Source organism: Mus caroli, unplaced genomic scaffold (assembly GCF_978045245.1).
Source record: "Mus caroli unplaced genomic scaffold, Mus_caroli_1 scaffold_2, whole genome shotgun sequence".
NCBI lineage: Eukaryota > Metazoa > Chordata > Mammalia > Rodentia > Muridae > Mus > Mus caroli.
The window spans coordinates 140,219,558-140,234,164 of NW_028227257.1; the positions used below are offsets into that span (position 1 = coordinate 140,219,558).

At 36.4% G+C, this 14,607-nt stretch overlaps 1 protein-coding gene across 2 annotated transcripts in view; it reads left to right on the forward strand.

Moving 5' to 3' along the window:
* Positions 1 to 14,607, forward strand: part of Lrp1b (LDL receptor related protein 1B) — a 2,026,300-nt gene that overhangs the window by 1,935,979 nt on the left and 75,714 nt on the right. For both annotated transcript variants that reach the window (XM_021181392.3, XM_029472167.2), the window contains exons 78-79: positions 7,308 to 7,531; positions 8,934 to 9,040. In XM_021181392.3, the coding sequence (XP_021037051.1) occupies positions 7,308 to 7,531; positions 8,934 to 9,040 (331 nt within the window). The remainder of the gene's footprint in view (positions 1 to 7,307; positions 7,532 to 8,933; positions 9,041 to 14,607) is intronic.

A 14,607-nucleotide genomic window follows, 5' to 3' on the forward strand; every position in this document is an offset into this window, starting at 1 on the left:
CCCACCAACAATGGAGTAGTATTCCTCTTTCTCTCTATCCTTTTGAGCATCTGCTCTCACCTGAATTTTAAATGTTAGCCATTCTGACTAGTGTGAGATGAAATATTAGGGTTGCTTTGATTTGCATTTCCCTGATGACTAAGGATGTTGAACATTTCTTTAGGTGCTTCTTGACCATTCAATATTCCTCAGTTGAGAATTCTTTGTTTACATCTGTACCCCATTTTTAAGAATTCATTTGGAATAACAACAAAAACATCAAAAAAAAAAAAAAAACGGGTTAGAAAAAAACTATTCTCAAGGAAAACTTACCTCTGGGGGAATAACCGTACCTGACCTAAAGCTATATTACAGAGTCATCGTGATAAAACTGTAAGGTATTAGTACAAAGACAGGCACATAGATCAAAGGAATAGAATTGAAGACCCAGACATGAACCCAGATACCTATGCTCACTTGATCTTTGACAAAAGAGCTAAAACCATCCATAACCTTGTAAAGGAATGCACAGTGATCCATTCTTATCTCCTTGTAAAAAGCACAAGTCCAAGTGGATCAAGAACATCCACAAAAACCAGGTACACTGAAGCAAATAGAAGAGAAATTGGGGAAGATTCTTGAAAACATGGGCTCAGGGGAAAATTTCTTGACTAATATTTTGATAGGACCCTAACTTACCTGTGTATTTAGACCTTTTAATTATTCTGAAGAAATCAATCAACATATATCTTCCAGGTTGTTCAATAACATTAACAAAAACATCATTTGTTAGAATGGTAATTTCCTTAGTCTTTCTCAAATGGGACATGTCACTATGGGGTCATTGGGTTTGACCTCTTTGTTGGCCTAAGGAACAAATGAACAATTTTTTTATTCTATATTATATAGTACATGATTTGATTTGTTTTACTTTTCTTTCTGCCTTTTTAGGGTTAAGCAATACATGCTATGATACTCTCTATTCCCAGGCAACTCTCTTTTCTGTCTCTTTAACTCAGTTTAAATAATTACTTTTTTTTCTAACATTTAGTGTTTATAAGATAGAGTTAAAATTGTAACAAGAGTTTTTTCTTTCATTCCATTTGTCAAGAGCTATTTAGTATGAATCATTTGTGGATATATCTTTCAAAATCTGTGTGATTCCATGGGGCTCCAACCATACACAAAGAAATATAAGAAACTGAGGAATACTGAAAGTGTGATAAATAGTCTTATACATGCAAGTGCATGGCAATTGGTTATTTGTTACCAAGTGGTCATCCATAAAAATGTACATATAATTAATGTTACACAGACGAAGGAAGTTATATTTATGTGTTCAGGAATATATATGCATGTGCCAATAATAAGAGAGAAGACCATGAATTTTAAGTGCTGCAAGAAGAGGTATATGGGAGGGTATAGATAATTTTAAATGGGAGAAGAAAATAATATAATTCCATCATAATATTTTTATGAAAGCCTTGAGTCATAATGAGGAATGATCTCTTCTTTATCCTCCTTCTTCTGTAAATCAAACTCTATCTGTTGTATCAGTGAACTCGCATTGCTATGAATCACCATCTCCAATGACATGCTTAATTTCCTTCCATCAATTCCCATTCCATGGGAATTAATATTGTTACTCATGTTATCAGCATATCAGTTATAATTAATTGAATGTATCAAAATTTGGCACAATATTCAGCTTTAGTAGGTCAAACAGGAAGTATTCCTTGATTTTGGAACCAGAAGACAGAATCAACAACAGAAGTTTGCAAGCAGGGATACCACCTTAAAACCTCAAACAATAAAAACTCTAAAATAGTCACATAGAAATCCTTTATCCATTAGTCTCAGAATTTTCTTAAATGAAAATTATCTAGATGGACCCCAGGGAACAGAAAATAAAAGATCAGTCAGAAACTTTATCAAAGCATTAAGGACTTTAAAGAAAACAGGAACAAACATCTCAGAATAGATTTATATGTGACACACTACCAGGAACCATTGTGCTTAAAATAAATGTCAGCCCTTTTCAGTTTTCTAGACATATACTTTGTACTAGAAATTTGAACTAAATTTGGTTTGTATTTAAAGAATTTACTCTTGGTTCAGTCATCAAAATAACATTTACCTTGAAAAGAGTATCGCTAAATATGACTCCATATTCTCCTCATATTCTTTAGAATGTGAGGGATGGAATTTCATAGATGACAGTGCCTTAAGGTAATACTTGTAAAATTAAAGAATAACCAGCATTTTCAGCATAAATGAAGTAAAACAAAGAGACTAATTTCAAAAAGGAGGAAATTGTATGAAATTTTCATAGTTTTGGCAGTGATATTATTAAGACAAGAATTTTAGTTTGTATGTTTAAATATGATAAAACGAATAGTAAATATTTTCTTTTTTTGTTTTTTTTTATTTTTTAATATTTTTTATTACATATTTTCCTCAATTACATTTCCAATGCTATCCCAACAGTCCCCCATACTGCCCCCCACTTCCCTACCCACCCATTCCCATTCTTTTGGCCCTGGCATTCCCCTATCTTGGGGCCTATAAAGTTTGCAAGTCCAATGGGCCTCTCTTTCCAGTGATGGCCCACTAGGCCATCTTTCGATACATATGCAGCTTGAGACAAGAGCTCCGGGGTACTGGTTAGTTCATCATGTTGTTCCACCTATAGGGTTGCGATTCCCTTTAGCTCCTTGGGTACTTTCTCTAGCTTCTCCATTGGGAGCATTGTGATACATCCAATAGCTGACTGTGAGCATCCACTCCTGTGTTTGCTAGGCCCCGGCATAGTCTCACAAGAGACAGCTATATTTGGGTCCTTTCAGCAAAATCTTGCTAGTGTATGCAATGGTGTCAGCATTTGGAAGCTGATTATGGGAAGGATCCCTGGATATGGCAGTCTCTAGATGGTCCATCCTTTCATCACAGCTCAAAACTTTGTCTCTGTAACTCCTTCCATGGGTGTTTTGTTCCCAATTCTAAGAAAGCGCATATTGACCACACTTTGGTCTTCATTCTTCTTGAGTTTCATGCGTTTAGCAAATTGTATCTTATATCTTGGGTATCCTAAGTTTTGGGCTAATATCCACTTATCAGTGAATACATATTGTGTGAGTTCCTTTGTGATTGTGTTACCTCACTCAAGATGATGCCCTCCAGGTCCATCCATTTGCCTAGGAATTTCATAAATTCATTCTTTTTAATAGCTGAGTAGTACTCCATTGTGTAAATGTACCATAATTTCTGTATCCATTCCTCTGTTGAGGGGCATCTGGGTTCTTTCCAGCTTCTGGCTATTATAAATAGGGCTGCTATGAACATAGTGGAGCATGTGTCCTTACCGGTTGGGACATCTTCTGGATATATGCCCAGAAGAGGTATTGCTGGATCCTCTGGTAGTACTATGTCCAATTTTCTGAGGAACCGCCAGACTGATTTCCAGAGTGGTTGTACGAGCTTGCAATCCCACCAACAATGGAGGAGTGTTCCTCTTTCTCCACATCCTCGCCAGCATCTGCTGTCACCTGAATTTTTGATCTTAGCCATTCTGACTGGTGCGAGGTGGAATCTCAGGGTTGTTTTGATTTGCATTTCCCTGATGATTAAGGATGTTGAACATTTTTTCAGGTGCTTCTCTGCCATTAGGTATTCCTCAGGTGAGAATTCTTTGTTCAGTTATGAGCCCCAGTTTTTTAATGGGGTTATTTGACTTTCTGGAGTCCACCTTCTTGAGTTATTTATATATATTGGATATTAGTCCCTTATCTGATTTATGATAGGTAAAGATTCTTTCCCAATCTGTTGGTGGTTTTTTTGTCTCATTGATGGTGTCTTTTGCCTTGCAGAAGCTTTGCAGTTTCATGAGATCCCACTTGTCAATTCTCGATCTTTTTTTTTTTTTTTTTTAATATCTGACATCTGGAACATTTTTATTTCCTATTTATTATTTGTTTATTTTTATCTTTAATATATTTCATCCCAACCCAAATTTTCTTTCTCTCCTCTTCTTCTACATTTTAAAACTTATGAGATCATAATTTAATGACATATCTCCCTTCCCTTTTCTTTTTTTTTTTTCACTGTTTTTTTTTATTACATATTTTCCTCAATTACATTTCCAATGCTATTCCAAAAGTCCCCCATACCGCCCCCCACTTCCCTACCCTCCCATTCCCATTCTTTTGGCCCTGGCATTCCCCTATATTGGGGCATATAAAGTTTGCAAGTCCAATGGGCCTCTCTTTCCAGTGATGGCCGACTAGGCCATCTTTCGATACATATGCAGCTAGAGACAAGAGCTCCGGGGTACTGGTTAGTTCATCATGTTGTTCCAACTATAGGGTTGCAGATCCCTTTAGCTCCTTGGGTACTTTCTCTAGCTTCTCCATTGGGAGCCCTGTGATCCATCCAATAGCTGACTGTGAGCATCCACTCCTGTGTTTGCTAGGCCCCTGCATAGTCTCACAAGAGACAGCTATCTTTGGGTCCTTTCAGCAAAATCTTGCTAGTGTATGCAATGGTGTCAGCGTTTAGAAGCTGATTATGGGATGGATCCCTGGATACGGCAGTCTCTAGATGGTCCATCCTTTCATCACAGCTCCGAACTTTGTCTCTGTAACTCCTTCCCTGGGTTTTTTGTTCCCAATTCTAAGAAGGGGCACAGTGTCCACATTTTGGTCTTCATTCTTCTTGAGTTTCATGCGTTTAGCAAATTGTATCTTATATCTTGGGTATCCTAAGTTTTGGGCTAATATCCACTTATCAGTGAATACATATTGTGTGAGTTCCTTTGTGATTGTGTTACCTCACTCAAGATGATGCCCTCCAGGTCCATCCATTTGCCTAGGAATTTCATAAATTCATTCTTTTTCATAGCTGAGTAGTACTCCATTGTGTAAATGTACCATAATTTCTGTATCCATTCCTCTGTTGAGGGACATCTGGGTTCTTTCCAGCTTCTGGCTATTATAAATAGGGCTGCTATGAACATAGTGGAGCATGTGTCCTTCTTACCAGTTGGGACATCTTCTGGATATATGCCCAGAAGAGGTATTGCTGGATCCTCCGGTAGTACTCTGATACCTAAATCACAAAAAGACCCAACAAAGATAGAAAACTTCAGACCAATATCCCTTATGAATATTGATGCAAAAATACTCAATAAAGTTCTTGCTAACCGAATCCAAGAACACATCAAAACAATCATCCATCCTGACCAAGTAGGTTTCATCCCAGGGATGCAGGGATGGTTCAATATACGGAAATCCATCAACGTAATCCAGTATTTAAACAAACTCAAAGACAAAAACCACATGGTCATCTCGTTAGATGCAGAAAAAGCATTTGACAAGATCCAACACCCATTCATGATAAAAGTCTTGGAAAGATCAGGAATTCAAGGCCCATACCTAAACATGATAAAAGCAATATACAGCAAACCAGTAGCCAACATCAAAGTAAATGGTGAGAAGCTTGAAGCAATCCCTCTAAAATCAGGGACTAGTCAAGGCTGTCCACTTTCTCCATACCTATTCAACATAGTACTTGAAGTCCTAGCCAGAGCAATTCGACAACAAAAGGAGATCAAAGGGATACAAATTGGAAAAGATGAAGTCAAAATATCACTTTTTGCAGATGATATGATAGTATATATAAGTGACCCTAAAAATTCCACCAATTCTCGATCTTACAGCACAAGCCACTGCTGTTCTATTCAAGAATTTTTGCCCTGTGCCCATATCTTCAAGGCTTTTCCCAACTTTCTCCTCTATAAGTTTCAGTGTCTCTGGTTTTATGTGAAGTTCCTTGATCCACTTAGACTTGACCTTAGTACAAGGAGATAGGAATGGATCGATTCGCATTCTTCTACATGTTAACAACCAGTTATGGCAGCACCATTTGTTGAAAATGCTGTCTTTCTTCCACTGGATAGTTTTAGCTCCCTTGTCGAAGATCAAGTGAATATTTTCTTATGATCAAGGTGGATCATCAACATATTTTCTTCACAGTAAAGGCTTGTTCTGCTTGTTTATCAGCATAATAAATATTCAATAACAGACATTAAACAGTGTAGAATGGCAATTTAACACCTAGTTTTTCATGTTATTATGATTTACCTTGACATGCAATATGTGTGTCATTTGGTGATAAATTTACTTTTATATTCTGGTAATCTAACCAATATAGTTAAAGTAATGCATGCTTTTCACTTGTGCTGAATCCCTGATACCACAAGAGGGAAATTGCTTCTGAAATCCATGAATTATTGAAGGCAACCTCCTTTCTCTCAGCAACAAACAGTGCCTTTGAACTACTATTTTTAGATCGTGTATGTGTGTGTGTGTGTGTGTGTGTGTGTGTGTGTCTGTTTGAGATAACTACTTTTTTGTTCATGACTAAATCATTCAAAAGATTACTATAAATATCATTTCTCCACTATGAGCAGGTCAAAATAGGAGTCATCTGAAATAATTGTTTCTCTTTTTGGTATGACACTCCTTGGGATCCCTTCTCCTTCTCGTTGTGCACAATAAACCTGACCATGTCAAGTTAATTACTATTTTAGGTCCATTCAAAGTGACAAAGTTAACTAAAGCTTCAGAATATATATTTTGCTTATGCTTTCTATGAATACTTTTTCATTTTTCTCATAACTCTGTAAAACCAAATAACTAAAATATTCAATCTCTCAGACAGATGCTTCAGCTTTTCTGAAAACATACTGAAATGTTTTTCCCTGTTAATGTATCAGTTTATCCTACATTTTTTATTTGTTAAAGACAATTCTATGTGACAGAAATCTAGAAAACCCTGCACTACCTCACATTGCTAAAACTATGTATTAGTGGAAAGTCCTTAAACAAGATTTTCTAGCAGTATATATTTATATCTAAGTACTTAACCACTATATTTCTGAATAAATATTAAAAAACTGAATGGCTATTCTATAATTGACATGAATATGAATGTTTACCATGTTTATTGTAATGGCCTAAAATTGTAAACGATATAAATGGATACAAATAGCTGAATGCTACACAAATCAGTATATCTTCATAAAATAAAATTACATCCATCAATAAAGACATTGGTAACTGATACACTTAAAAATATGGGTAAATTATATGTTTGACAATAAGTAGAAGTTAAGAATAGAAGACACTGCCATTCTTTAATGGATATATTCACTCTGTAATCCTTGAAAAATCATGTATTAATATTTAGAATATCCATTAGTAACCCTACTATTCTAATGTGTAGATATAGAAAAGGATGCAAATTTTCTCTTTTTTCCCTTCCTCTTTTAGTGTCCTGAATTTAAAAGACCTCGAGACATTGCCGTTGACTGGGTTGCAGGAAATGTTTACTGGACAGATCATTCCAGAATGCACTGGTTCAGCTACTATACTACTCACTGGACCAGCCTGAGGTACTCCATCAATGTAGGACAGCTCAATGGTCCCAACTGCACCAGACTCTTAACAAATATGGCTGGGGAGCCCTATGCTATTGCTGTAAATCCTAAAAGAGGGTATGTTGATTGCTTGGTGTTTTTGTTTCTCAATATAATATGAATATTGATATTTATAGATTGTGCTCTGTAATTTGTTCAAGGTAAAAGAGGTTTCTGAGACTGGAAAGTCCTCATACTGCTCTCTCAGAACTGTTTCCTTTTAAAGATGTTGACACCAAATATTTTTATAAATGTTTTCTATATTATGCATTTAGTATAGGTATGAGAATCTCTTTTCGTGTCTCTGTGTTTTTATGTGCATTGATTATAAACAGTGGAATTGACGTGGTAATCACATGACTACTACCTTTAAACCACAATTGAATATGAAACATTAAATATATTAAAAGGATGGCTTAGAGATTCTGGAGATATCCTTTTTCTTTGGTATTAGATGGAATTTCTCCATTCAGTGTTGAAAAGAAATTATAAATAAAAGAAATACGTATAAAAAATAATCCAATTACTAGAACTGTAGAATATGGTATCCACCAAATGAGATCCATTTCCTTTTCAGTGACTTAGCACTGCCTGTGGCTTTAGCATTTGGAAGGTAAATGTAGACAGATCTAGAGTTCAAGACCAGCTTCAGCTATGTAAGGAGTTTGGTGCTAACCTGGGCTTTCATACCTGGAAAAGGAAATAGAAAGAAAATGCAACTCTGTCAGTTTTGGGGGGGGGATCATTCCAATAACTTTAAATTAACATCATTTTGTTGAAAATAGATTTGTCTCTCATATAATATATCATAAATACATTCCCCTTCCTTCATTCCTCTCAGATCCCCTCTACCTCCTCTCAGGATTTTATACATGTACACAACGTATTTTGATCATTTTAATATTCTAGTCCCCATTCTGACTCCTTTTAGACCCCCTTCTCACCATGTCCCCTTCCAATTTCATATCAGTTGTCTTTTAAATTTTCATTTTAGCTTTGTCACACTTATTAGTGAAGTCATCTGTAATTAGGTGAATAATCTGTTATTATAAGAAAATCTCAAGTGACTAATCTGTCACCATATATATATATACATATATGTATATATATATACATATATATATATATATATATATATATATATATATATGATACTTACAAGTGATAGAAACAGTCTTATCTAGGTTTTAAGGAGTTTTCAGAACTAAAAATTGTATAACAAATAATAAGCTATGATGTACATTGGTAAATAATGTTATCTCCAAAACTTACATTTGGGTGACATTTTATTTATAATACTGATTTGCAAAACTCCGGGTTGAAGTTGGACATTGTGTAGTTTTCAAGTTGGGTCAGGAATCTGCTTACTGAGGGAACCGAGTTATTCTGACACATGTGATCTGAGCAGTTACTGGCAAATGGAGGAGACAATATTCACAGCACCATCCCCAAACTAATCTCCTTGACCTGCTCTCTTTAGGATGATGTACTGGACTGTAATTGGGGATCACTCCCATATAGAAGAGGCAGCAATGGATGGCACTCTGAGGAGGGTTTTAGTACAAAAAAACTTACAGAGACCCACAGGTATGATGTATTCAGCACATATTAAATATGAAGCAAAATGCTAACCATATTAGTATTAACAGGGTTTTTTTCTAGTTTTATTTATGAAATAACTATGTCACAAGATGACAAACTAACGTGAAGTATGATGTTATTAACATTAACATTTTATATTCTAGTTTGCCAACACAAGAGTCAGGTTACTCTCATGCTGGGAGGCACACTATTGAGCATTATTTGAAAACTGCCAAAGTTGTTAGCAAGTTCTTACATGAATAAAATTTTGACAGACGCCAGCAATCCATTTAGGTATTATCACAGATATATGTTTAAGTTACTGGAATATATGGTAATACTTATGGAAGATGTCTATTGAAATGAACTGAAAGGTGGTGGCAAATCTAACTACCTTCTGTAAAGGCCAGGTTTCATAATGCCTGTAATTCACATTCAGTTCTTTTTATTGCTATCCTATTCTTCTTCCCTAAGGTTATCTAGAACTCCTAACACTGTTCTCTCAGCACCACCTTGATAAAGCTGCCTTATCTGAACGCCCACTGGATGTTTCAATAACTTGCTATCTCTTTCTACTGTGCCATATCAAAATTTGATGTTAAATTAATAATATATTTACAAACTGTAGGAATCCAAAGAGTCTGTACCACCCATGCTACTCAGTGCACGCTAGTTAGAAAAACAAAATGATTGTTCATATGCATGACTTATTTTGATTTTTATTTATGCTTGGTTATCTTTTGTAATTTAAAATAAATTTGGGAGTTACATTTCATTGACTTTAAATTTGTTTTGTGAATTACATTTAACTCTATTGATTTTACTCTTTATGGAATTGAAAACAATTGAGGGATTCAGTCTGTCATCATATGTCTGTCCTTCAAGTACCATGTGCTTCTGGAGGTGAAGAAAAAGTTTCTAAACTCATGAAGCTTGGGCCAGCTATTGTGAACCTTATGCCATAGTAGAAATTATAGTGCATACTTAAATAATTTATACAGTTATAGTTACTATATAGAAAAGAAAAGCACTATAGAATGGATATCTATTTGGGATACTATTTCCTTATGATTCTCCAGAACTTTATTCCATAATTTGTTGCTTAAGGAATAACCTCCATAGAGGCAGCCAACTATGTTAGATTTTATTCACTATGACTGACACAAAAAGGATGGTTATTTTTGCTCAGGGTTTTAAAACTTGCTAATGAAAAGCATTGCTTGAGTCTGAGGTAAAGGGTAATAACATGGTATTAGCAGTGTTTTCCTGATACTACTCCCCAACAGAAGAGATGAAGTAGAGAGAAAAAATGACCAAGGACCAGGTGTGACCTTGGAAATCTTGCTCCCAAGTTCCCACATTACAACCTCCAACAGTACTACCAGATTTCCTTTGTGTTACTATGATAAAATATTATGACCAAAAGCAAATTATGGGAGGAAATTGTTTGTTTGTTTGTTTGTTTGTTGATACATATTAGCCACATTTTCACTTCTCTTCTCTGCCCCATCCATCAGTCCCATCTCGCCTTTTCCCAGCAGTTCCAATCATTTCTCCTTTATCTTCAGAAAAGGCCATGCCTCCCATGGATATCAACCAGTCATGACACATCAAGTTGCAATAAGACTAGGCTTCCTCTCCTATTAAAACTGGAAGGGCCAACAGATTCAGAGACACTCCCTGCTTCCACTATCAAGAGTTCTACAACAAGCTATACAACTCTAAGTTAAAAACAGAGGTCCTAATTCAATCCCCTGCAGGCTCCATGATTGTCAGTTCACTCTCTGTGAGTCCTTATGGGCCCAGATTAGTTGATTCTGTGTATTCTATTGTGGTGTCCTTGACACCACTGGCTCCTCTAGAACTCCTTTTACATTTTCTGCAGGACTCTTCAAGTATTGCATAAAGTTTGTCTGTGGGTTTCTTAATTTCTTTACATTAGTTTCTGGATGAATCCTCTCTGATGACAGTTGGACTAGGCACCAATATAAAAGTATAGCAGAGTATCATATAGAAATCATTTTATTGACTTTTTTTCAGTCAATGTTGGTTCTATGGTAGTTCTCTGGCTATTTGAGCCTCTAGTTCCTGGCAGTGTCAGAGGCAGGCTCATTTTCACAGCATGGGTCTCAAGCTAGACCAGTCACTCATTGGATACTCATACAATTTCTGAATCAACTTTACCCTAGCACATCTTGTAGGCAGGACAAACTGTTGGTTCAAAGTGATGTGGCTAGGTTGGTGGTCTAGTCCTTACACTTGAAGTCTTACCTGGTTACAGAAGACTGGTAGCTTAAGCTCCAGATCCCTTATTACTCAGAGTATTAGCTAGGGTCATCCTTAGTGATTCCTGAGATCTTCAGTTATACAAGGCTCCTAGTTTATTCTAGAGAGTCTGTCCATTCAAGTTTTCTGTCCCAGTACTCTCTCCATCCTTTTCCCCCTACCTGATCCTATCAGTTCCCATCCTCATATCTCCATGCTTGTCCACTCTCTATTTCCCTTTCAGAATTAGATTAATGCTCCCCCCCCCATTGAACCCTTCTTGTTACTTAGCTTATCTGTGTCTGTGAATTATATCATGGTCATCCTGTACTTATGGCTAATCTCTAATTATAAATGAGTACACAGTTTGTTTTTCTGGATCTGGGTTACTTCACACAAGATGATAGTCTCTAGTTTCTTCCATTTCTCCAGCAAATTTCAGGATGTCATTATTTTTAACAAGTGAGTAATACTCCTTTGTGTAAATGTACTACATTTTCTTTATCCATTGTTTAGTTGATGGACATCTAGATTGATTCTAGTTTCTGGTTATTATGAAAAAAATAAAAGCCTCTCTGAACATTGTTAAGTAAGTGTCCTTTGGCATAGTGGGTTATCCTTTGCCCAGGAATGGTATAGTTGTGTCTATAGGGAGATTGAGCTTCAATTTTTCAAGAAACCACCATATTGATTTCCAAAGTTCTATAAAAGTTCGCCCTCTCACCAGAAATAGAGGAGTGTTGCCCCTTGCTTCACATCCTTTGCAGCATGATCTGACACTTGTGTTTATTTATCTTAGCCATTCTGACATGATAGAATCTCAGAGTAATTTTGATTTCCATCCCCCTGATGGATAAGAATGGTAAATATTTCTTTATGTGATTCCTGACCATATACAATTTCTCTGAGGAGAATTCATCACTTAGATCTGTACCATATATTTTAACTGGATTATTTTGCTTACTAATATCTAGTTTCTTGAGTTCATTATATATTTTGGATATCAGTCTTCTGTCATTTTGTGAGTGTGTTACCTCAATCAGGAAGATATTATCTAGTTTCGTCCATTTGCCTGTGAATTTCATGAAGTCATTGTTAATAGCTGTATAGTACCACATTGTGTAAATATACCACATTTTCAGTATTCATTCCTCTATTGAGCAACATCTGGGTTGTTGCCAGCTTCTAGCTATTATAAATAAGGCTGCTATGAACATAGTGAAGCATGTGTTCTTGTTATATGTTGGAGCATCTTTTGATTATATAGCCAGGAGTGTAATTGCTGGTTCCTCAGGTAGTAGTATTTCCAATTTTCTGAGGAGCTGCCAGACTGATATCCAAAGTGGTTGTATCAGCTTGAAATCCCATCGGCAATGGAGGAGTGTTCCTCTTTCTTCACATCCTTCCCAACATCTGCTATCACTTGAAGTTTTTTTTGTTTTTTTTTTTGTTTGTTTTTTTGTTTGTTTGTTTTTGTTTTCGAGACAGGGTTTCTCTGTGTATCCCTGGCTGTCCTGGAACTCACTTTGTAGACCAAGCTGGCCTTGAACTCAGAAATCCACCTGTCTCTACCTCCCAAGTGCTGGGATTAAAGGAGTGCGCCACCACACCCGGCTCACTTGAAGTTTTGATTTTAGCCATTCTGACTGGTATAAGGTGGAATCTCAAGTTCATTTTGATTTGCATTTCCTGGCTCACTAAGGATGTTGAACATTTCTTTAGTTGCTTTTCGGCCATTCAAGATTCCTCAGTTGAGAATTCTTTGTTTAGCTCTATACATCTTTTAAAAATAGAGTTAATTGGTTCTCTGGAATCTAGCTTCTTGAGTTCTTTGTATATATTAGATATTAGCCCTTCATCGGATATAGGTGGGTAACAATCTTTCCTAATCTGTAGGTTGCTGTTTTGCCTATTGGCAGTGTCTTTTGCCTTTGCAATCCCATTTGACTATAGTTGAACTTAGAGCCATTGGTGTTCTGTTCAGGAAAATTTTACCCATGCTGATGTTTTTGAAGAGCTTTCCACTTTCTCTTCTATTAGATTCAGCATATCTGGTTTTATGTAGATGTCCTTGATCCACTTGGACTTGATCTTTGTACAAGGAACTAAGAATGTATGAATTTGCATTCTTCAACATGCTGACCACCACTTGAGCCAGCGCCATTTGTTGACTATGCTGTCTTTTTTCCATAAGATGGTTTTGGCTTCTTTGCCAAAATCAATTGATCATAGGAGTGTGGGTTTAATTTTAGGTCTTAAATTCTATTCCACTGAACTACCTGTCTGTTTTTGTACCAATACCATGCTGTTTTTTATCACTATTACTCTGTAGTACAGCCTGAGGTCAGGGATGGTGATTCCTCCAGAAGTTCTCTTACTGTTAAGAATAGTTTTCACTATCTTGGTATTTTTTGTTGTTGTTGTTGTTATTCCAGATGAATCTAAGAATTATATGCCCCAGTATAGGGGAACGCCAGGGCCAAGAAGTGGGAGTGGGTGGATAGGGGAGCAGGGCAGTGGGAGGGTAGAGGGAACTTTCAGGATAGCATTTGAAATGTAAATAAAGAAAATACCTAATAAAATTAAAAAAAACTTGCTCTACCTCTGTAAAGAATTGAGTTGGAGTTTGAATTTTGGTGGAGATTACATTGAATCCGTAGATTACTTTTGGTAAGATGGCCGTTTTTCTATTGTTATTCCTGCCAATCTATGAACATAAAAGATCTTTCTATCTTATGAGGCCTTCTTCAATTTCTTTCTTCAGAGGCTTGAAGTTCTTGTTGTACAGATATATCGTTCACTTGCTTGATTACAGTCACACCAAAATATTTTATATTGCTTGTGACTATTGTGAAGGGTGGCCTTTTCCTAATATCTTCCTTTTTTTCTTTCTCTTTTTATTATCTTTTGTCTTTTATTTTTTATTTATTTACACTCCATATTTTATTTTCCCCTTGACCACCTTTCAACTGTTGCACTTCCCATATTTTCTCCCCATCCCCCTGTCTTCATGTGGATGTCCCCACCCCAGCCAAAACTCTAACCTCCCTGAGTTAGTCTCTTGAGGGTTAGGTGCATCTTCTCTGACTGAAGCCAGACCTGGCAGTCCTCTGCTGTATATGTGTTGGGGGCCTCATATCAGCTGGTGTATGCTGCCTGGTTGGTGTTCCAGTGTTTGAGAGATCTTGGGGGTCCAGGTTAACTGAGACTGATGGCCTTCCTACAGGGTTGCCCTCCTTCTTAGCTTTTCCAGCCTTTCTCTAGTTCAGCCACAGGAGTCAGCAGCTTCTGTTCATTGCTTTTGTTTT